This window comes from Ictidomys tridecemlineatus, chromosome 2 (assembly GCF_052094955.1).
Source record: "Ictidomys tridecemlineatus isolate mIctTri1 chromosome 2, mIctTri1.hap1, whole genome shotgun sequence".
NCBI lineage: Eukaryota > Metazoa > Chordata > Mammalia > Rodentia > Sciuridae > Ictidomys > Ictidomys tridecemlineatus.
In genome coordinates this window covers 69,162,032-69,184,057 of record NC_135478.1, presented here as the reverse complement: position 1 = coordinate 69,184,057, position 22,026 = coordinate 69,162,032, and the positions used below count along the sequence as shown (strand labels likewise).

Genomic DNA, 22,026 nt, shown 5'->3' with positions numbered 1-22,026 from the left:
GGGAGTCAGGACACGGGCGCCACAGCCTGGATGAGCCGTGACAGTGGCTGATCTGACCACGCCTGTCTCACAGTCACTGACCCACTGGAGGAGAGTGCACAATCTCAACCCTGTCTCATTGGCCTTCCTTTTGGAAGGTTTGTTACTCTTCAGTCTCTTCTGAAATGAGTTTCGTCCTGATCTTGTCAGGTCCTTTACATGAAAATGAGGACAAATCTACCTTGCCTTCTGTGTCCCCAACTCTTAGAAGTCATGACCTCACAGCCGTTGTGGAAGGCAAACGCACAGATCTGCGTCACCGGCTCCAGATCTGGGCCGGCAACTGCAGTATTGAAGCCAGTGGCCCCGGCCAGCCGAGAAGGGGTCTCCTGGCAGGCGAGGTGCGCTCTGGCCACCAACCTGGGTGCCAGCAACCTCACCGCAGGCGCAAAAGGGACTCTCAGGTCAGGTTTTCCAGACCATAAAAATAAACATCCAATTTGTCTGAACTCCAGCCTGCATTCCATCGTATTGGTGGAATCTGACCACTAATTGTTCATTAGGATCAGTCTAATGACCTGCAAGTCGACAGTCCTCTCGAAACGCCACAGTTTTTAACAGGCTGGTTGTTTTGGCTACTCCACTGTTTATCTTCTTCCACAACTACACTTTTATACACTTCCTATGTAAATGTGTTTGCTAGGGCATCTGAATTTTGCCTTGAAGACAATGATTAAAAAAAATAAAAGCTAAGCCACAGCTTTATATTTTCCCTTAAATCCAAAGCCGGCCTTTCTCTTGCATGAGGCTGTCCTTTGTTCTCCCTCAATGGAAACCCAAGACCAACAGGGTTGGTTTTTCAGAGCACACAAAACTGGTTCAGCCCTACCCATAATCCTTCTGCTCGATAACAAGATTAATCATCTTTCCTCAAGAAGGGGCGCTAACAAAGAGTCTGGGGTAGCAGGCCCTTCACTTCAAAGGGCAGCACCCTACATGCGTGGCCTTGAGGAGGACAACCCAGAGCCGATAGAGTGGGAACAGATGCTTGGCAAGCTCGTTAGCAGCCCCTCTGCCACTCCCACTCTCCACATACTGACAGAGAAGGGCCGCACTCAATTCTACGCGCTCACATGCTTGCAAAACCAAGTGACAAAGCGGTTGGCAACTGAGGCCCAGCAGAGGGCCCCGAACTACCTGCAGCCTCTGCTCACAGGTTGTCCTGACCCCTGACGTTGTCAGCAGCCCTGTCTGCCTATCCTTCATGCCACTAAATCCTGACACCCTGAGTCCCTCACAATGCTAGGGCCAATGCACCCGAGTGAAGGGACAATGGGCTGCAGGAGGACCCCAGGCAATGGTGAAAGGGTGGCAGACAGGCGTGGAACAGAGGAGAAACGCTGACAGACATCTTTTTGCTTGCCCAAAAGGCCAGATGGCTTGTGAGCCAGGACAACCCTAGTCCAGCAACCAGAAAGGAGTCACCCTGGGGACGTGATTCAGAAAAGAATCATCAGCTACATTTTTAGATTTAGGATAGAAAACATTCACTGGCTAACTTGCTCTCTCAGTCCATATCCAACTCTTTTGTTGTCACATAGGCACACCTGAGCGCACACCCTCAATCAGGTACCCAAATGCCAAGTTGGTGACCTAACCAGGGACCCTGCAGCTGCCCAGGCACCCAGTAATCCCAGCAAGCCTGAACTGCCAAAGTAGCATGCAGTGCCCTCTGGACGGCATCGATGCCATCACATGGCTCTCACTCTCTTGTCCAGTGAGGCAGCGCACAGTCCCAAAGCTGGCCAAATGGGAGCCTAGTCACATGCTGCACCAACCACGCTACGATGGGGCCATGAACCACACTATCGAGCGACACCGTAGCTGGCTCAGTTTGCGTAAGCACATTTACAATGTGTGCACAACAAAGAAATAGCCCAAAGACAGGCTTACCAGAACATGACACAGGACTGCGTGTGAAGTGAGCCCCATCAGATACAGGGAGCACGCGAGAGGGTCCCAGACAGATGAGTCTGGGTGTGCGGCAAAGAAAGGAAAGTTCGGAAAGGCTTCTCCATGTGATCGGCTAGGATTCTTTTAGTTGGCAAATAATAATTATATGTATTTAGGGGGTAGAATGTATTGTTCTGATAGATGTACACATGGGGATGGCTAAATTGGGCCACTTAAGGACCCCACCACTTCACCACCTGCTTATCATCTTCATGCTGAGAACTCTTGAGATCTACCATGTAGCAACTGAGAGATGTAATGACTACTACCTGGGCATCAACAGCAGACACCAATGAGAGCCCCGAGGAGACTCCTCAGTCCCCAAAACAAGCACCACGTCAGACTGGCACAGATGAGGAACAGAGATCTGGGCACAAGGTCAAGCAGCTTGTCCTAGGCATCTGAAAAGAGCCATCACTCCTGGACGGGGCGTTGAGGGTGAGCTGAGTTCTAGATGGGGGGACAGGCGGGAATCCACAAATAATGTGAGGGCCTAGAGGGCAGCGTAACAGGAAAGGATGGTCCCTGGAGTCCACAGGCTTGGAAAAGCTGCTTAGCCTCAGCTTCCTCATCAGTGGAAAAGGCCGATGGTGGCCTGTCCAGCGTGAGAGGAGACACTTCCGGGAAACCGTAGTGCAGATGCTGAGCAGATGTGGAGAGTCACACTACTCACAAGCCACCGCCAGGCTTTGTTTATAAAGAAATGCAGGTTCCTGCTGTGCAGGGCAAGAAGAACGGAAGGAACAAGCCAGTTGTCAAAGTCACTGAACCCTCCTGAACTTGGCTTTCTCGGGACAAGATTCTACCAAGTCTGGCTGCCTGGCTCCCCAGACACCTGCTCCTTCCAGAGGATGCTGTGACAGGTGACTGTGGTATAATGGCCTTACAGTTCTCCAGGGACACATTCACCCACGGGCCAGGTTTCCACAGGAATGTCACAAGTGCTGGGCCAGTGTCCACAGATAAGGATGTGACAGCGTGTGGCCCTAGGAACTAATGTGGGTACAGGTCCAGCTGGGTCATCAGGACACAATGGCATTCAGACTTACTCAAGCCTCTGGGACCCAGAATATTTCTGAATTTGGATTCAGACTTTAGAATGGATATGTGGAGCAAATTTTAGATATTGCCAATACCCAGTCTAAGGCAGCACCTGCAATCAAAAACACCTCTACAGAAGGCAGAGCTCTAGAGTCAGCAGAAACCTCGTGGGGCCAGATGGTTCAACTTGGGAGTTTCTGTTTCACCAAAAGTAATTTCAGGCCAGGTCAGTCCATCAACAAACTAGTTACCTAAAGCATTTGAGGTCCAGAGCTTACTGAATTTGAAATCACAGATGAGGGATTACGGGCCTGACTCAGGTGCTCTGCCCAGATATGAGGTATCTGAGGGGCACCCTGAGCTGGGGAGGGACCCAGCAAACAGGCAGAGCACCAACCAGGTCCCCAGGATGCCTACCAGGGCTCTGTTCAAGCACTGGACATGCTTCCGGGCATCTGTTCATCCCAGGAGGAAACCACAGGAGCAAGGCTGCACTCCTGCTCAGCTACAGTGACCAACGGTCCCTTTAGACATGTCACACTGAGATTTGAGGGAGAAGAGGAATTGAAAACAAAGTGCAAGCCAACTTATTCCACACGTGGGCTATGGAACACAAAGCTCGTTAAACAGGACATTTGAGCAGACAGGGAATCAGAAGTTTTAAGACAATACCATGTGTTCTATACAAAACCTTGTAATGGTATATGTTTTCTATATTCAGAAATCTGAAAGTCAGGTTTTCTCAAAGCAAGGCACAGCAGCTATGAACAATATTCAAGGTCCAGGGGGAAGAAACAAGACAAAACTGCCCGTATCTTAACCTCTTTTTAAATCAAGTGCTTTAAAAGGTGAGCCAACAGATGGCTGTGGACACAGCCTGGAAACCACCAAGAGGAGACGCCAGGACAGCTGGGAGCCCTGCCACTGCTGTCCGCTGCCCTGCTAGGTCATGGCCCACCCGCCTGCCCACTGTCCACACGAGGCGGGGTATGCGCCAACATGCTACCTCACCCACCTGAGAGTTCCTGAGACAAGGAAGGACAGGCCCCGTTTCCAGGGAGGCAGGGGCAAGAGGATGGCCTGAGCCCAGGAGGTCAAGACCAGCCCAGCAACACAAGATGTATCTCAAGAAACAAAACAAAACAAAAACCTGCAAAACACTAGAAGGGAGACTGTTCACATTGGGGTCACTTCGTAAGGTCAGTGGATGGAACAGAAACAGGGTGTGCCTTGAAAAGCTCCTACAGTGGTCCGCAGGTGGAGTGCACAGGGTTCTGCATGGACTGCACCATCTCTCAGGAAATGCCTCCAAGAGTGGACAGATGGCATTTCCGTCAGCTGAACCTGCAGAGCCCTGCCTGCCTTTAGAGGCCACAGTGAACAAATGAACGCATACAGGGGTGTCCTGCTGAGTCTCGCACAGATGCCCCTGGCCCATGACCCTGCAAGCCCCATGCTCTGGCTCCACCTGCCATAACCAGAGGCAGGCTGGCTGTGAATGCAGGCCGCTCGTTACTGTGTAACACAAAAAATGTTTTGGTAAAACTGAAAGGCTTTCAGGACCAGAGGTTCTCTCTCTACAGTCACCATGATACAGACCACAGGCCTCTGCATAACTACAGCACTGGAGGCACCCAAGAGGCATGCCGGGCACTATGCAGAGCGTCAAACAAAAAAGCAGCTCAGCCACCAGCCCTCAAGGAGCATCCAGATAATGGCAGAAATGAAGGCACTCGGGGCCAACCACAGTGCAAGATGGGACAGGATAGGACAGAACAGGACAGGATGAAGCCAGCATTGTTGGAGGTGCATGGAAACAGAAGAGACAAGCAACCCTCAGGATCATAGAAGAGTTCACCCAGGAGGCAGGCTGAAGCTGAGTCCCAAGGGATGGACACATTTCAACAGGAGATGGGAGGGGTCGGGAGGACAAGGCACAACCATAGAGCCAGAATAGTCTTGGCACACCATACACAGAAGATCCAACATGGATGACAACCTACTAAGTGTCAGGAACAAGAACAAGACACCCAGCTGCAACCACCAGGATGACACTAAGAGGACACTGAGACAACATGTAGATACTTGCTGCTAAATATCAACATCTCCATAGATGACAATATGCTGCATCTCCGAGCTTCCCCTGCAGACCCTGCCTGACCCCTCTCTCCTGTGCTCCATGCCTGCCGGGAAGCTGCATCCTGGGCTGTGCCAAAAGGCCTCCCCAGGTGTTTCAGCCAGCTTTTTCGCTGCTGTGACCAAATGACACAACCAGCGCAATTGTAGAGAGAAAAGGTTCATTCAGGGGCTCACAGTTTCAGAGTTTCCACCCATAGACAGTAGGCTCCATTCCTTAAGGCTCGAGGTGAGGATGAACATCATGGGGGAGTATGTGGAAGAAGGAAGCAGCTAACATGTGGATCAAGAAGCAAAGAGAGACTCTATTTTGCCAGATACAAATATACATCCCAAAGCCACACCCCCAATTCCCACCTCCTCCAGCCACACCCACCACTTCAGCTACCACTCAGTTAATCCCTATCAAGGGATTAGTTCACTGATTGGGTTAAGACTCTCACAACCCAATCATTTCTCCTCTATACTTTCTTGCATTGTCTCACCCAGGAGCTTTTGGAGGACACCTCACATTCAAACCATAACATTCTTCCCTTGGCCCCCAAAAGCTCACAACCATCTCACAATGCAAAATGCTCAAAGTTCAAGTCCAAAGTCTTCTCTGAGGCTCAAGGCAATCTTGCATTGTGAGCTCTGTAAAATTAAAAGCAATTTACAAGCATCCAATATATAATGGTACAAAGTAAACATTTCCATTCACAAAATTAGGGGCATAGAAAAAAGGGAACAGCATGGCGGAAGAGTGTGGCAGAGGGAAGCAGCTTACATGGTGATCAGGAAGCAGAGAGAGGTCTCCACTTGCCAGATACAATATATACCCCAAAGCTATATCCCCATGCCCTCCTCCTCCAGCCACACCCCACCACTTTAGCTACCACTCAGTTGGGATTAATTCACTGATTGGGTTAAAGACTCTCACAACCCAATCATTTCTCCTCTGAACTGTCTTGCATTGTCCCACACATGAGCTTTTAGGACACCTCACATCTAAACCATAACACCAGGGGTGTGCCCAATGGGGCACTGTCCAGCAGATGGAAGGACAGAAGAGACCAAGGTCAGGTCCAGATTCCCCAGCTTCTCCATGTGGGGCCACTGTGGGTTGGCTGGTCACAGATCCTGTTTGGAGGTCCTGTCCTTGCAGCCCTGGCTGAATCCGGTCTGGTAACTGGTAACTGCTCCCCTCGCTAGAACTCTACCTTCTGCACCAGTCACAGGCACTACTCCAGCCCCGTGGCTCAGTACACACCCACTTGAGCCTCCCTAACAGCCTCTTTATTAAATGCCCCTCAAATTGCCCAATGTGAGGTACAACTGCTTCTGCCTGGACTATGCAGCCACCTTATTCAGGGCTCAGGACCACCTCCCCTTAGTCCACCTGAGGAACCTGAGGCCAGGAAATAATATGCAGTTGATTCGGGTCCAGTCATTATTGCAAATGCAAAACCAGGACGGGAACCCATATCTCCTCTCTCCAATGCCCATGCTCCCAACCTCTGGGGAGTAATTTGTGGTAGATTCAAAGAATCCTGAAAGGAACAAACATCATCCTTTTTGCTAATTCTCAAGAATTACTTATTCATTTTGGACATGTGCAGCTTCTGCCTGCTTATCTTTTTAAATGGTCCTGCAAATGAGAAGCTCCAATCAGACGCTCATGTCAGTGAATTGTGCCCAATGTGCAAAAACAATCTCAAAAAAACAAAAACTAAGAAATATTCCAGGACTCCAGTCCAGATCCTCCCTAGATCCTGGGTCCTACATCTGCTGTTTCCTTTCTTAGATTCTTAGCTCGTGGAGAGAGAATGCATGTTACTGGTGATGAGCAGGCATATGTCATGGAATTTCTTCAGCAAACATATGCCCCTCATCATTTCCCTACACTGCTCTGAGATCTTGTTCCAGCTCCCCCACCCTGGGAGCTCAGATGCATGCCACCACTCTGCCTGTCAGAGCAGCTTTTCTGGCTGTTAGACAGTGGGAAGGCGTATTGGGCTTGGGGCCCAAGTCCCAGGTCTCCACACTGCCCTTCTGGAGTGTGGCCTTGCACTGGCCCCGGATCAGGGTAAGAGCAAGCTTTTCACTGCTCTGATTCCAGAGGTGAGATGCTCACCCCGCACAGGCTGAGTGGGACTGTGGTGGTGCACCCAGCGTCAGGTAGGGACAGGGCACCCACAGTTCCGATGGCCTGAATGCTCAGATAACTGGCCCTCTCTGGGCACCCGGCCTATGCTTGTAGCTAGACGTTGTTCAATTTGGGATTCTATAACTTCATGATATTATTGTTTTACTTCTGAGAGTGAAGTAAGCCACTTGCAAAAAGAGGAACACTATAAGTGGCACTTACAGGAGACCCTTGAGTGGCCAAATTCCGAGGACAACGTGAGAACAGGGCTTGGGCTGGAATGATAGAGGGAGTTCTGTGGTCAGTCATGTTAAGAACGAACTCAACACCACTGAGCTGTGCACTTGAACATGGGCAGGGTGCTAACTGCATGCTGTGCTTTACCACAAGTCGATCTTTTCGCTCTTACAGAGAAAGCAAGACAGTAAGTAAATAGAACAAGGTTAAAGAAAAACTGAAGGTACAAACTGCCAACAGTGACAGAGTGCTTTCATCAACTGTGGGTCTGCAGGTGGGCTCCTTCCCTTCGCACTGCAGTGCTGGTGCTGGCCGTCGTTGGGGACCTCAAGCAAGCCACACCTGGCCAGAATCTGAAAGCTTCCTAGGCAGGCGGTGACCAGACGGAAATTCCCATTTAACATTCCACTGGGAAATGGCTCACACTCATTCAAAAGCATGTCCCCTGGGGGCTGGATCCCAGGGCACTAGGTTAGCAATGCAGGTGGCAGTGGCACCCAGGTCCACCCACATCCTAGGGTCGTGTCTTAGGGGCTGCACTCTTTGGGACTGGGGCAGTTCAGAGACAAATGAGGTTTCCATAGTGAAGAGTTGCCAAAGTGTGATCTGAAAGAGACTGTGAACACACTGCCTTGGTGCATTTCCTGTTGCAAGAAGAACACCACAGACCAGGCCCATGGTGACAGGAGGTCTGAGGTGGAGGGCCACAGCTGGTGGTGGCCTTCCTGTGCAGGGCATCACACAGTCCTCTTCTTACACAACCAGGAGGGTCAATCAGGGAACTCCCCTATTTACCCAACCCAGTCACCTCCCCTAAACATCCTGGGATTACTTGTCAACACAGGACCCTTGGGGCACACACTGAACAACATCCAAAGCATAGCAACAGATAAGCTTGCTCTAGACCCCCCAGAGGGGACAGGCAATCAAACCCAGGTGACGTGCAGCAGCCTCTCCCAGAGACCAAGGGCAGACTTGAGCCAGCCCCTTGGCACCTCTCATGCCCACCAGCATTCCCACCTGGGGATTCCTTAGCATGCCCTGCACTCAGGCTGCAATGCACGGCTCACATCCCTGCTCTTCAATGCACCAGCCGCCTGCAGCTTGGTACTGAGAATGCTGAGCCTCTGTTTCCTCATCAGCCACAACAGAGGCAAGGATAGTGCCCACTGTGCAGGGGTGGGTGTAGCAAGGATCAGGTGAGACACACTGCAGTGTCTGGCGAACGCCCAGGAGGGCACGTCAGCAGAGTTTTCGTCTCTTGTAACACACACACTCACACACTTACTCACGATGCCCGGCAATGGGGAGATTAAGCTGAATGTGACGTGGTGCCTACTTTCAAAAAGCACAAGCACTGGTGGGCTGGGAAATAACTCTGTGGTGTGAGATATGATTAAGTAAAAGATGCAATGGGAACACATACTTTTACATAATTAAATTATATCAACTAGATAAAAGATCACTCTCAAGAAAGACAAAGAAATCACACACCAAATCAAATTTTAGAGCAGAGAGGTGTGGGCAGCCCTGCTCAATTACTTTCTAAGGGCTGATCTGGGGGAGCTGCTAACAGATCATTGTTATAATGGCTACAATGATCTCTGGGGAGTGGCCGCCAGGCTTCAAGCACAGGATGGGTCAGCAACACAAGTGACTCTGGAGCAGAAAGCTCTCAGAAGGTCCCCTCCCAAGGTTTCCAGGATGCTTCCCACTCTAAGGTTTTTCACCATGTTTGCGTCTACAATTGGAGCTAAAATATTTATAACACTGAGGCACAAGAAAGCCCTAATTCCATTCAGTCATTTCTTAACTGGAGCATATTTTTCTAAGAATGTAAGACTCTTGTTACATAACTTTTTGGGAGCAATTTAAGTCAAATCCTTTTTACTATCTAAAGTGCTGGGTTTGCCAAGAACTACTTCATTGTGTCAGTTATTTTGGCTTAAAATAATGTGTGCTAAGACTGTCAAACCACCAAATGCTTTCCCCAAATGTTTCTACTTAGTGATTCAAGTGACAGTGTCCAGCTAGAGGCACTGTGTACTGATGGCACAGGACAGTCCTGAGGCGTCAGGCTCAGCCCTCATCAGCCTGCACTCAGGTAGGGGTTAGCCTTGGAGATCTCAGGTCTGGGATGCCTTCTCTCTGAGCACCCAAGTATAGTGGTTCTTGGAGGAGGGGAGAGCTAGGTGTCGCATGCCTCATGTGTACAGGTGCACATACGTGCATGCAGACATGCAGACATAACACGTGTGACAGGCCACACACAAACATACACATGATGTCAAGGAAGTCAAGGCGAGAGCTTTTCCTCTTGTACACGTGTCATATGGGAGGCCGGGGGCTGGTGTGTGTATTTGAGGAGGCCCTGGAAGATCAATTAGCTGATCTCTGAGTTGACTCCATGGACATTCATCAGGAAACCCACCATGGGCCCGGCACTGCCAAGGGGCAAAGGCCCAAAGACGATCCCAGGAAACAGCCTGGAAGGAGCATATAGTCTCAGGCAGGGCACCTGACCCCACTGGCTGGGCCCTGGCAGGTGAGAGAGCCCAAAGGCACCAGGAGCCATAGGCCATACCCTGAAGGGCCTTGGGTGCCAAAGATGGAGAGAGGTGAGTGGAAGGCACTGGACCAGATCTGCCCAGAGGAGCATTCAGCGTCAATCTCTCCTTGGGCAAGTCAGCCGTGCCCACGGGTTCAAGTTCTGTCTCTGTGCTGACGGCTGACAAATACCTGTCAGTTTCAGCCCAGATGCCTCCTAGGCTCTAGGCCCTGCACCCACAGCTGCACAGCACCTCAGCGGGGCCCTCATGCCCCACACTGAACCCACCACCCACCCACCACCTATCCCCTATTTCTCACTGGCCTGGGGTCTGCCCTGGCTAGAGGAGGCGGGGCCTAGGATTGTCCTTGGTTCCTCCCCCTCCGTCCTCTAAGGCAAGTCCAGGTGACGTTGCCTGCAAGTATCTCCTGAGCCTTGCTCTCACCCCTCCCATGTAATTACCAAGGCTCTCCTGGGTGACAACCTAATGTTCTCCTCCACCCTGGTCTGCTCTTCCAGTCTACCCTCCCTGCTGCAGGGACAGTGATTTTATTTTTTTTTAATTTTTTTTAATATTTAGTTTTTAGTTCTCGGCGGACACAACATCTTTGTTGGTATGTGGTGCTGAGGATCAAACCCGGGCCGCATCCATGCCAGGCAAGCGCACTACCGCTTGAGCCACATCCCCAGCCCCGGGACAGTGATTTTAAATCTGAAAACCTAACCAGGTGCAGAGGCAGGAACCTGTAGTCCCAGCTACTTGGGAGGATGGGCTGGAAGGACTGTTTGAACCCAGGAGTTCAAGACCAGCCTAGGCAATGTAGCAAGACCCTGACCCTCCCCTATACACACAAAAAAATCCTGAAACTCTGATCAAGTCACTCATGCCTCAGCATTGTCCCCGACACTCTCCCTGCTCCTAGCAACAAGACCAAGCTCCTTAGCATAGTCTCAAAGTCCCATGCCATCCTCCTGGCCACCTGGCTTTGCTTTCCTTTACCACATATGACTATCCTTCAGTTCCCAACAGGTTCTTACACCAACGGAGGGCTTCCTGCAAGCTTCCGTGGGTCTGGAACATCCTTAGCCTCACCCACCTGCCTGCAGCAAGAGGGCTGGAGGATGGCCCCTTCACCTTCCTTAGGAAGTAGCCCTGACAGAGCCCCAGTCCAAGGCCTATGACAGCCACCATGGCGCCCTGGGCTGCCCAGCACAGCCTATCCCTCTTGGCATAAATAACTGTGAAAACTGGAGGCAGAAAGGCCAGATTGGGGCCACTACTACAACCAAATCAAACTCTGGATGAGAACTGCTGGGGTCCAAGCTAAAGCAGGTGGGATGGATGGTCAGGTATTTGGGAGGCACAATCCACTGGACCAACTGAAATGTGAGTGGGGAAGAAGAGCCCACTGTTTCTAGCACAGACCACATTTTTAACACTTGTAATTGCCTCAGCCTGTTGTGGGTATTCACCAAAAATGGGGAGAATGTGTCAAAATGACCTGGGGTCCTCCTGATGCACAGCTGCCCATGTACCTCCAGCCTCGCTGTCTTGACTTGTGCTGCCCACCTTCCCTGGGAGACTGTTGGTGGGAATGACTGAGTTCAGGAGGTGGTCCCACCCTGCGGAGTATGCAGAGTGAAGGGCCACACCTCAAGGAAGAATCGACCCTGAGGGTGAGCGTCACTGGACCTGGCCTCTGGTTCCCCTCCCTCCCACAGCACAGCATTCCTGCCCTCAGGCCTCCTGTCATTCCCACTGTGGGCAGCTCCGAACCCGGCCCTTGGGTGCCATGCGCTCTGCAGGTCAGGTGTGCCTCATCATTGGGGGTTGGGGAGTCACTAAGACAGAGTTTAAACATTTTCCAGAAAGCTGCACTTTCACACATGGCTACTCAGCAGACACGTGGGTTCCCACACCTCCAGCATTGGCCAGTAAAGGAGCCCGTGGACCGGAACTGGAAGTGTCTGCCTAACGCTCAATTCCACGGTGAGTCCAGCACTTCACAGAAAAACTCTTTCAAACAGCTGTTTGTTAAAAGTAACCCACAGAGGATGGCACTTGCTCCTGCTTAAGACTAAAGTCTCCCCCCAACCTGGGCCCCATGAAAATAAGCAGAACTGTACAACACCCAGGGAGCAGGAGGGCTGGGCGATGGATGGTGACCACACAGCAGGGGACTTCACAGCCACTTTTCGTTTTTATTTGCAATGTTTCCAAAGGCATTTAAAATGTTTTGCTAATACTAGAACCCCTCTGTGAATAAGCCAGGGCTTTAAAGATAAATAATAATTTTTCCCAAAGGAAGCAGCACAAAATACCAGTGATTTCAGAGCCTGGAGCAGCCGCCTGGCCTGAGCGCTCAGCCTACCGCATGCTTCCCACTCTCCGGGGCCTGCCTGTGAACACCACTTCCACGCTGCGATAGAGCTTTATGGCACAAGGACCGCAGAACTATAAACCAAGAGTCACTTCTCTTCTCTCCTCCGTCCTCCACCCTCCACTCTTATTTTTTAAGAGAGTGTATGAAAACACTTCCACTTTCCCAGATATTAACAATGATCAATTAATGACTACTTTTAAAGCAGAATTTTGTGCATTTTCCACCAAGAAATATGAGTTTGTTTGTAGTGTCATAAATGCTTGTGGTTTGGCTATAAAATAAATTCCTTGCTGGGGGGGGGGCGAGCGCACCAATTAGCGATTCTCGCTTAGCACAGCACTTGCTTTGCACTTTTCTATGGAGGCGTTTCCCTTTGATTGAGCTATCACAGAATGCTAAAGTCAGTACTCTGTCACCCTTGAGCATGCAAAAGAGGGCTGAGAACACTTCGTGTTGTGGAGTCCACATGCTGCCCTCCCAGGAGCACTGGGTCCTGGGTGAAATCCAAGTATTTGCCAACTTGAAAAGTCTACCATTGTCCGTTAAGAGACCGTCACCAATACTATAGATGTCAGAGGAGTTTAGGATGACTGGGAAAGGGGATCCCATTTCCCATAACAGAAAGATGAAAATTAAAACACTCTTCCATTTCCAAACTAAAGAAACTAACTGCAGTAGTTCAACGATTATTAGAGCCCCTTCAAAATGTGCCAGGCAGGTAGAGTGAGTTGGTCTGAGTGGCTCCTAAGCAGCACCCTGCGGGAGAGCGGGGAATAGAAAAGGCAGCAAGCCAGGACCAGACGCTTACGACACTGATCAACTTCCCCGTTGTTGTAACACTAGATATATTTCCTGAGTCCTGGGATTATTTACACGATCACCATCTTTAAACACTGATGATACTTGGTTTAATCTGAGAGAGCTCTGCCTGCTGGAGGAAACTCCACCCCCCCCTCTCTCTCACACACACACACACACACACACACACAGAGTTATTGAAACTAAGAAAAAAAAGGACTTGGTCATAGTACCTGTAAAACAGATAAGAACTTAGGTGAATATCAGCAGGAGGTAATAATGGAAATGTGGCCAGCAAAGGAGCGAACATGACCTTAGGCTGCAGTAGTAGAAGGAGGACCTCAGAGGAGAGGACAGTGCTCTGCTATGGAATACCACGTTCACTGTATCAAATTTGAAAATGGACACAAACAAAATGAAACAGGCATAGAGGAGGCAAACCAGGATGATTAAGGGTCTAAAATTCCTTGTTTTTTAATGGTAATGTTTAGTCAAAAGAAGACTGAGAAGGAGCCATCGGGACTGTCTTCTAACAGTGATGACCCAGTAACACAGAAGGAGCTGAAAACTCTTCCCCCAGACCCTCAGGGAAAGCTGGGGGCCAAATTTTGACTCCATATCGGAAATGACAGTCTAAATGTTCTAAGAAGGAAAGGACTAGGCAGGCAGGTAGTGAGCTCCTGAGTCATGGGGTGGGTGTGGGAACAGAGGCTCCCCCCTGGCCAAAGCAGCTTCCCTCCCTTTGCTGGCCAGCTGTGTCCCCAAGTCATCAACTCTGAAGAAACCACTCAAAGACCTAAGACTGTGAAGCACGCCATGAGAGGACGTGCTCAGTCCTGAGAAACAAGGATGGGCAGGGACGTGCGCTGGCACATTTGGCTGTGACAGCCAAAGTATCCAAAGGACACAGAAACAGAGCAGCAACATTGGTTCTTTGCCCTCACTTCTTCCCCTCTGTCATCCATTTTCTTAATTCCCATTCTTTTATCAGCAAGGGTCATAGAAAGAGCTGGATACTTAGATTTCAGAACTTCAGATCAATTCCTCAAAATGTTAAAAAAAAAAACAGTGATCACGTGACTCAGCAATTTCACTCCTAGGTATCAGCTCAAGACAAACACGTACATCCACTCAAGATGTGTCTATATGTAATCCCAGCAGTTTAGGAGGCTGAGGCAGGAGGATTGCAAGTTCAAAGCCAGCCTCAACAACTTAGCAAGGCCCTGAGCAATTTAGTGAGACCCTGTTTCTAAATAGAACATAGAAAAGGGCTGGGGAAGTGGCCCAGTGGTTAAGCCCTCTGGGTTCAAGCCCCTGTACCATAAAAAAAGGAAAGAAAAAAAGATGTGTGTCTGTGGCTGGTATAGAGAGGGAGGAGGAGGGTGGCACAGGAATCCCTGGGGAACCAAGTCCACCACACCCCACGATGTCCATGTGCATATATACCACGTATATACCACGATGGATGCGCTGTTAATTACAATTATAATGCAATGATTAAAATAATAATAACAATAATAATAGGAGCTCAGTAAATCAGAGTAAGCCTGTCAGGGGAAGGAGAAAGGAAAGGGAAATGAGATGGACCAAATTGTGTGTAAGTAAAAATACAGCATAAGAAATCTCACTATTATGTATGATTATAACACATTAATAAAAATATGTATGTGAATTTCATGGTGCATCATTCACAATAGTGAAAAAGTGAGGGGAAAAAAACCCAATGTCACCAGCCAGTGAAGGAATAGCATGTTACCCACAGGACAAGACCTCAACTGCCATAAAAAGGAAGGGCACCCAGCCTGCATGGACGTGCTGAGAGAAAGAAGCCAGCAATGGAGACGGAACATCATAGGATTCCACCTACGAGAAATGCCAGGATGCACAGAGGCGGAAAGCAGATGGGCGGCTGCAGGGGCTGAGTGGGGCACGGTGGGGGCGTGATGCCACCTGGTGCCAGGGCTTCTCCTGGGGTGAGAAGGATCTTCCAACTCCCACAACTCTGAGAGCAATGGGTGTTCCTGAAAGGGTGAGCTAGTTGAGGGTACGTGAGTAGCTCCACAGAACTACCATCAGCAAAACAAGCACAGAGCCCCAGACCGTTTCCCAAGCCCCAACTGTGGGTTCTTTTAAAGTTCCCAAGGTCTCTCTGTGCCTCAGTTTCCCCAAATGTACAGGGAGGATGGAAATGTTATCGCCTCACAGGGGACTCTGAAGAACACCTACAGTGAAAGATGGTGTTTTCTAAACCACAAATTGGCTTGTAAAGCACAACTATTGTCCACTTTTCAAACTACTGCAGTTTTTTTTACAGCATTAAAAAGAAGTCTGATTTCTAGCTCACACCACAGATTTTAAATACTTTGAAAAAAAAGCAATACACACATTTTCTACTTTAATGAGAGATGATTCCTGAAAAATAAGACTGGGCAGCCTCGTTGGTAGGCCAGAGATTGTACAAGTTTACATTTATCAGCCCGAACAATTAAGTAGGAGAGAGAACAAGAAAAAGAGTGAACAGGGAAAAAGGAAATTTCATTCATTAGAACACATTTTCTTCTTTCTCCCTTCTCACTTATGCATTCTTTTGTCTTTATCTCTCTTGATAAAGTCTTGCAGATAATAAGGGTGGATTGTATTCTCTGAAGCTAATACAGTATAATGATGACTTCTGAGTCCTGAGTTCCCGCCACTATTAAAACCTCGAAGCACATTCAACATATAAAAATGTATGAGTTCACATATTATCCCATGTGGTCCTGCCACTGTAAATCTACTTTAAAAAGAATTTTTTTTCCAAAGTAGCTAATGAAATATCCAAATGTTTAATTTAGTTCTTGGTAAATGGTGTTTCTGTGGTGCACTGTTTTAATTGAATCAACATAGTAATTAACTGAATTGTATTCATTTGTATTTTCACTTAATGAGAGCCTCTTAAAATGAATGATTTCACATCAAAACATCTATTTCCTAAGTTGTCATCAGTTAAACATACATTTTGCACCAAAGGCTATTCTTTTTTTTTTCTTTTGGTACTGAGGATTGAACTCAGGGGCACTCAACCCTGAGCCATATCTCTAGCCCTATTTTGTATTTTATTTAGAGGCTGGGTCTCACTGAGTTGCTAAGTGCCTGCTGTTGCTGAGGCTGACTTTGAATTCATGATACTCCTGCCTCAGCCTCCTGAGCCACTGGGATCACAGGTGTGCGTCACTGTGCCAGGCTCCAAAGGTTACTCTTGCTTCTACTTTATTCATAAGGCAAACCTCATCCTGCACAATACAGAGCTAATAAGAACTTTAAAAACTCACCCAACAATCTTTGATATTGTTTGATTGTAAGGTGATTTTTCTTAAGCTGGTTTAAAAACACATCATGTTTAAAAATAAGCTTAAACTGGATGCGGTAGGGCACAACTATAATCCCAGAAGCTCTTGGAAGGCTGAGGATCGTGAGTTCAAAGCCAGCCTCAGCAAAAGCAAAGCACTAAGCAACTCATCGAGACCCTGTCTCTAAATAAAATACAAAATAGGGCTCAGTGGTGGAGTTTCCCTGAGTTCAATCCCCAGTATCTCACCCAATAAAAGAAAACACCAAGCTTAAGAGCTGGTTTTTACTTTCTTCTAGACATATTACCAGTAAAATATCATACCAATATCTCCAGGCTGGCAATTAACAGGAAAAGGCAGAAAACCAAAACATTCATGAGTCTTTGTGTAAGCCAACTTCATGACTGAATTTCTATTTAAGAACCATATAACCAGACTTCCAAACAACTGCTCAAATAAAAATATCTACAGTCACTTTCATATCCAAGTCAAACCGTCAATGATACTGCTGCCCACATACTAATTTTTGAAAGGCTTTATGACTGGAAGTCATTTCATGTAATTTTCAGCGGCATGCCCCTTACAATTAAGGCAAAGAGAATTCTACCATAAACATGGATCTTGGAGATCAAAAATAGTAATTTGGATATGATCAATCATAAGTCAATTAAGGAAATTACTCAATATATTAATTGAAGAAGGGAATCATCCTGCTGGCATCCCACCACTAGACTATGAAGTACCCCAGTGGCAACAGTACCAAATCCATTCTATCCAGCCATATGAAAATCACAAGCTGCAAACCTGTCTGAGTACACACTGTCATGAAAAAGATGATAAATTTCACCAGAGAGAGAGAGGGGAAAAAAAAAAAAAGAAACTCAGTATACAGGATGGATCAACACACTCGCTACTCTATACTGCTACAGTGATACCTCTTGTTAGGTATTAGGTGTTAGGTCTCCCTAGACCACAATTACAATGAAAAATCTCTCCAGTTGCTCAAGACTCTAGAATTCAAAATTATCCCGACTGCAATGTAAGCATATTCTACAAAATACACATTTTTTTTTCCTTTAACAAACTTTGGGGGTTCTCTGATGAAGCAATGACCCCAACTTGTAAAAAAAATAGGTGGTAAACTTTTGTGCATGAATTATGACACATCATATTCTGATAATACATGCAGCGTGCTGTGAAAATCTGTTTCAGCCCTGCTAGTGAGACCAGAACTCTTCCAAGCATGCAGGATTTCATATTTGTTTACACGATGCCCTATGCACAGGTAGGAATGTTTCCTTCTTGTAAAAAAATGCAACAAAAACTATTATCCCATACGCCAAATAAGACGCAGCACCCTGTTGCCAGTCCTCGCCGTCTTTGAGCTGAAAAGCTCTGGGCTACGCTAAACGGCGGGGCTGTGGGGCGGCCCGGGTGGGTCCCGGGGTCCCTCTGCAGCACACCCGCGCACCCCGGGAGTCAGCCGGTGCCTGGGGCTGACCTCCGGGCGCAGCGTCCAGGGCGCTGCTCGCCGGGGAACCGGGCGGCCGCGCCGCCGCTCCTCCTAGGGCCCGGCCGGTCTGCCGGCCTCCCCGCCGCCTCCCGCGCTTCCCGCTGGGGTCCGCACGCCGGCCGCGTGCGCGGGGCCCGGGGCGAGCGCGGCCCCGCGGCCCCAGCACAATGCGCCGGCGGCGGCGGGAGCGGGGCCCCTGTGTGGTCTCCGCGGCCGCCAGGCCTGGCCCCCGCGCGCCGCCCGCCGCGGGCCCTCACCGTTGCAAAACTGGAGCATCGAGGACGTGTCTGGCAGGCTGCTGTAGCTCGAGAAGCCGTCCTCCATGCTGAGGCCGCGGGCCGCGCCCGCTCCCGGCCGGCCGCCGCTCTCCCACACACTGAGCTGAGCCGCGCCGCGACCGCGCTGGCGCTGGGGCCCGGCCTGCTGTGGCGGCGGCTGCCGCTGGTCACCATGGCAACCGGCCCGCCGCCGCCCACACCGCCCGCGCCGCCAGCCAGGGGGCGCCTAGGCGGCGCGGGGACGTGGCAGGCGGGCGCGGCGGCTGCCTCCTGGCCCGGCCCTGCAGCGGCGGGCGGCCTCGCGGGGACTAAGGGCGAGGCCGCGAGCAGGGGCGCGGGACCCTGCCCACGCTCGGCGGACGCGCTGTCCTCGCGCCGTGCGCAGCTCCGGGACCCAGCGCGGACAACTAGCCGGGCGCCTCCCGGGGGCCGCGTCCTCCGAGCGCGCCCTCGCCGCCCGTTTCCCCCCGCGGCGGGCCCTGCCTTGGCCAGGACAGCGCGCAGCTGCCACCCTCCGCGGCTTCCCACCCAGGGCAGCCCGGCCCGTCACAGTCACAGCCTCGCATCTGCCTTCATTCAGTCAGGGCGAGGCCAAGGGTCAGGACAAATACCGTAGCAGGAGAAGCGCGCCCATCCGCGAGTTTGCAACTTTTCCTGCCCCTATTGAAGCTATGTCAACCTTCTGAGCTAACTACCCACGGCCAGAAGTGATGACAGTGCAGGCACTAGCGGTGAGGGGGCTCTAACCCCCATGGACTTGGTCCAGAAGCGACAGTGTGACGTTTACACCTCTGATGCACAACCACTCGTCCCTTGAGTTATATGGGCAAATCTGAAGGAGGTTGAACATAGCGGGGGATGTATGAGCTACTATTAGGGAACTTTTGGGCCTCCCTAGGTCTGGAGGCCTGTCTTTCTGGAAACTACTAGAGTAGATACCAGTAGATGGCAGGGTGGGGGACGGGGTCTGTCACTCTGTGTGTGGCCCATTTAGTTTATGGGGAAACCAGGCTGCTGTTAGGTGCTGCAGGCAAAGGGGGACATTTAAGGCCTGTTATTTAAGGAAAACAAGGATTGTTGACAAGGGACGATATATCGAGGATAAAGGCTGAAAGACCTAGGTGGGTGAAGGACAGTGAGCAGGACGTCCTAAGGATGTTGCAGGAAAGAAGGCCAGCAGGACCTGCAGAGGGGCCAAGAAGCCTGCCCTGCCTGGTGGAAATGGATGGCTCATGTAGCAGACATTCGCAGAATGAGATTGAACTGAGGGCCAGGAGCCAGGGGAGAGAGTTCCAAGAGCCAGAGGGGACTAAACAAGACCCTGCAGGAGATGGAGGGCTATGTGGAGGTTTTCATGGGTGCACATGCTGATGAGAATGGGGCTGAGAGCTGAGTCTGTGTGTGACCTGGACACCAGGGGTTAGGGACTGCTGCTGGAGCAACCCAGGGTGTCTTGAGTGTTCCAGAAATGAGCACTGAGGGCCTGGATAGAGGAACCAAGGTGGACCTGGGGGATAGGCAGGGACAGTGAAACCTCCAGTGAGGAGTGCCCTGTGGCAGCTGGAGTGAGAGGGTTGGGCTCTAGGAGTCCTTGGCAAAGAGTTGTAAGTGAATTCTCTAAAGGAGAGAGTGGAAAGTCAGAGGGGAGCTCGGGCAGAGCTTGGCAAGGGGGGAGAAGGAAATTCCAAAGGAGCAGTTGGAGAAGCCAGAATTTCCACGGAGGATGTGGTGCAGGAAGCTGAGAGCACAGACAGCTTCCGGGGGTGAGTGCTTGGCAGGGTCCTCTGCAGAGGGCCAGGGAGGATGCAAATGGGGAAAGACCCTTCATCTGGTGGCAAAAGGCTCCCAGGTGACCTGAAGCATCTCAGGGAGGCAGTGGGAATGGAAATCAGGTTCCTGGATGCCAAGAGGAGGACACATGTTTGAGGACTTAATCAGGGAAGGGAAATGAGAGCCCAAGACACTTGGCAAAAGGGCCAAGTAAAGGTCTCCCTGTCCCCTGCATTTCTAAGAGGCAGGTGCTGTGCAGAGAGAGCTTCCAAAGGGCGACACGGAACACGATGAACATTCTGAGTTTGCCCTTCTGTTTTCTCATTTGCCACCCTTCCCCTCTTTGGTGCCCATCTTCACACTCTCTGTTCAACCTCCCAGTCTCGAGCTTCAGGATCCAGGGGAGGTTTGGCATAATCCGGGCGTGGCATTTCTGAACTAGGAAGGGAAATGTTAACTATGAATACATGATTAAAAGTTGCTTCTCTTGGGTTGGGGCTGGGGCTCAGAGGTACAGTGCTTGCCTGGCATGTGTGAGGTGCTGGGTTTGATCCTCAGCACCACCTAAAAAATAAAGAATTGTGTTCACCTATAACTGCAAAATAAATATTTTTAAAGAAGTTGCTTCTCTTTAGCGACTTTTTAAAAAAATATTTATTTTGTATTCCTGACTTTGAATGGTAAAAGAATACTATCTGGTCACCACAGCTGAGGTTTGGAAGTAAAGAAAACTCAGAAGTGGGAAAGAAAAACTCTGTTTAAAAGTTCAGCTGCAAATTTGAGCTGGAGATTTTCTTAGAAGATATTAATTCCACTAGAGTGGAATTACAAGGAAGAACTCAGTCCACTTGCTGTTGAGTCAATAAAGATCATCATTACACTCAACCTAGGGTATCCAACAGCTATGTTTTTCCCACAATGATAAAACCTTAGGCTTAAAAAAATATAGAATCATTTCAAGCATATTAACATTAAGTCAATGAGGTTTAATCTACATGACACTAAAAAAAGAATTCATGGAGAAAGGTCAAGAAAAATCTCTGAAGATTTAATTAATAATGTGTGATATTTTTCCCAATTATTTTAACAGACTGTGATTCCACATCATTTTGAGGTAATTTGTGGCCTAAGCCCAGAAAATGTTGTCACTGTAATAAATGATGTACACTCTGTAGGACAATGTAACCATAGTGTTCAGTGGAATTAATAACAGCATTTGTATAATGTGTGAAAAAAGAGAAAAGAAAGTAGGAGCTGTGTAGCCTTTATTCATAGAGAGCAATAAAAAAAATTACTTAGAAACATGAAGCCTTGGACATCTATTGTTTAATGAAACAGGCTTCCAAGAACATTTACACAGTGCCAGACACCAGGCTTGGGGCCGAAGGTGCAACACAGAAAACATGGAGTCTTTCCAACTGCAGGTGGCCATGAACTCAGGTTATAGGGTTGTAATCAGCACCTTAAAAATGAAATAGAAAATTCCACTTCTGGGTATGTTCTCACAAGAACTGAAAGCAGAGACTTCATAGGTATTTGTACACCATGTTCACGACAGCATTGTGCACAGTAGCCCAAAGTAGGAGTAAACCAAGTACACTCCAATGGACAATGGGAGAAGCACAAGGCGAGAGAGCCGGACCACGGAACATTCCATTTTTAAAAGACAGGGCATTCAGACACATGCTATGGCATAGATGAACCTTGAGGACATAGTGCAGAGTGAAATAAGTTGGTCCCCAAAGGACAAATGCTACAGGACTCCACTTATATCAAGCTCTAAGAGTAGGCAAATTCATAGAGTTGGAAAATAGTATGGTGGGTGCCTGGGGCGTTGGGGAGATGGAATGGGGACAGAGTTTCAGTTTGGGATGA

At 49.4% G+C, this 22,026-nt stretch overlaps 1 protein-coding gene across 1 annotated transcript in view; it reads right to left on the bottom strand.

Annotated features, from left to right (window-relative positions):
• The window catches only part of LOC144368167 (uncharacterized), a 155,316-nt gene extending 134,734 nt beyond the window's left edge, over positions 1-20,582 (bottom strand). Inside the window, exons 1-2 of the mRNA XM_078026819.1 lie at positions 20,514-20,582; positions 18,361-18,607 (exon numbers count right to left, since the gene is read on the bottom strand). Of these exons, the coding sequence (XP_077882945.1) occupies positions 18,361-18,607; positions 20,514-20,582 (316 nt within the window). The remainder of the gene's footprint in view (positions 1-18,360; positions 18,608-20,513) is intronic.
• Positions 20,583-22,026: the final 1,444 nt, after the last annotated feature.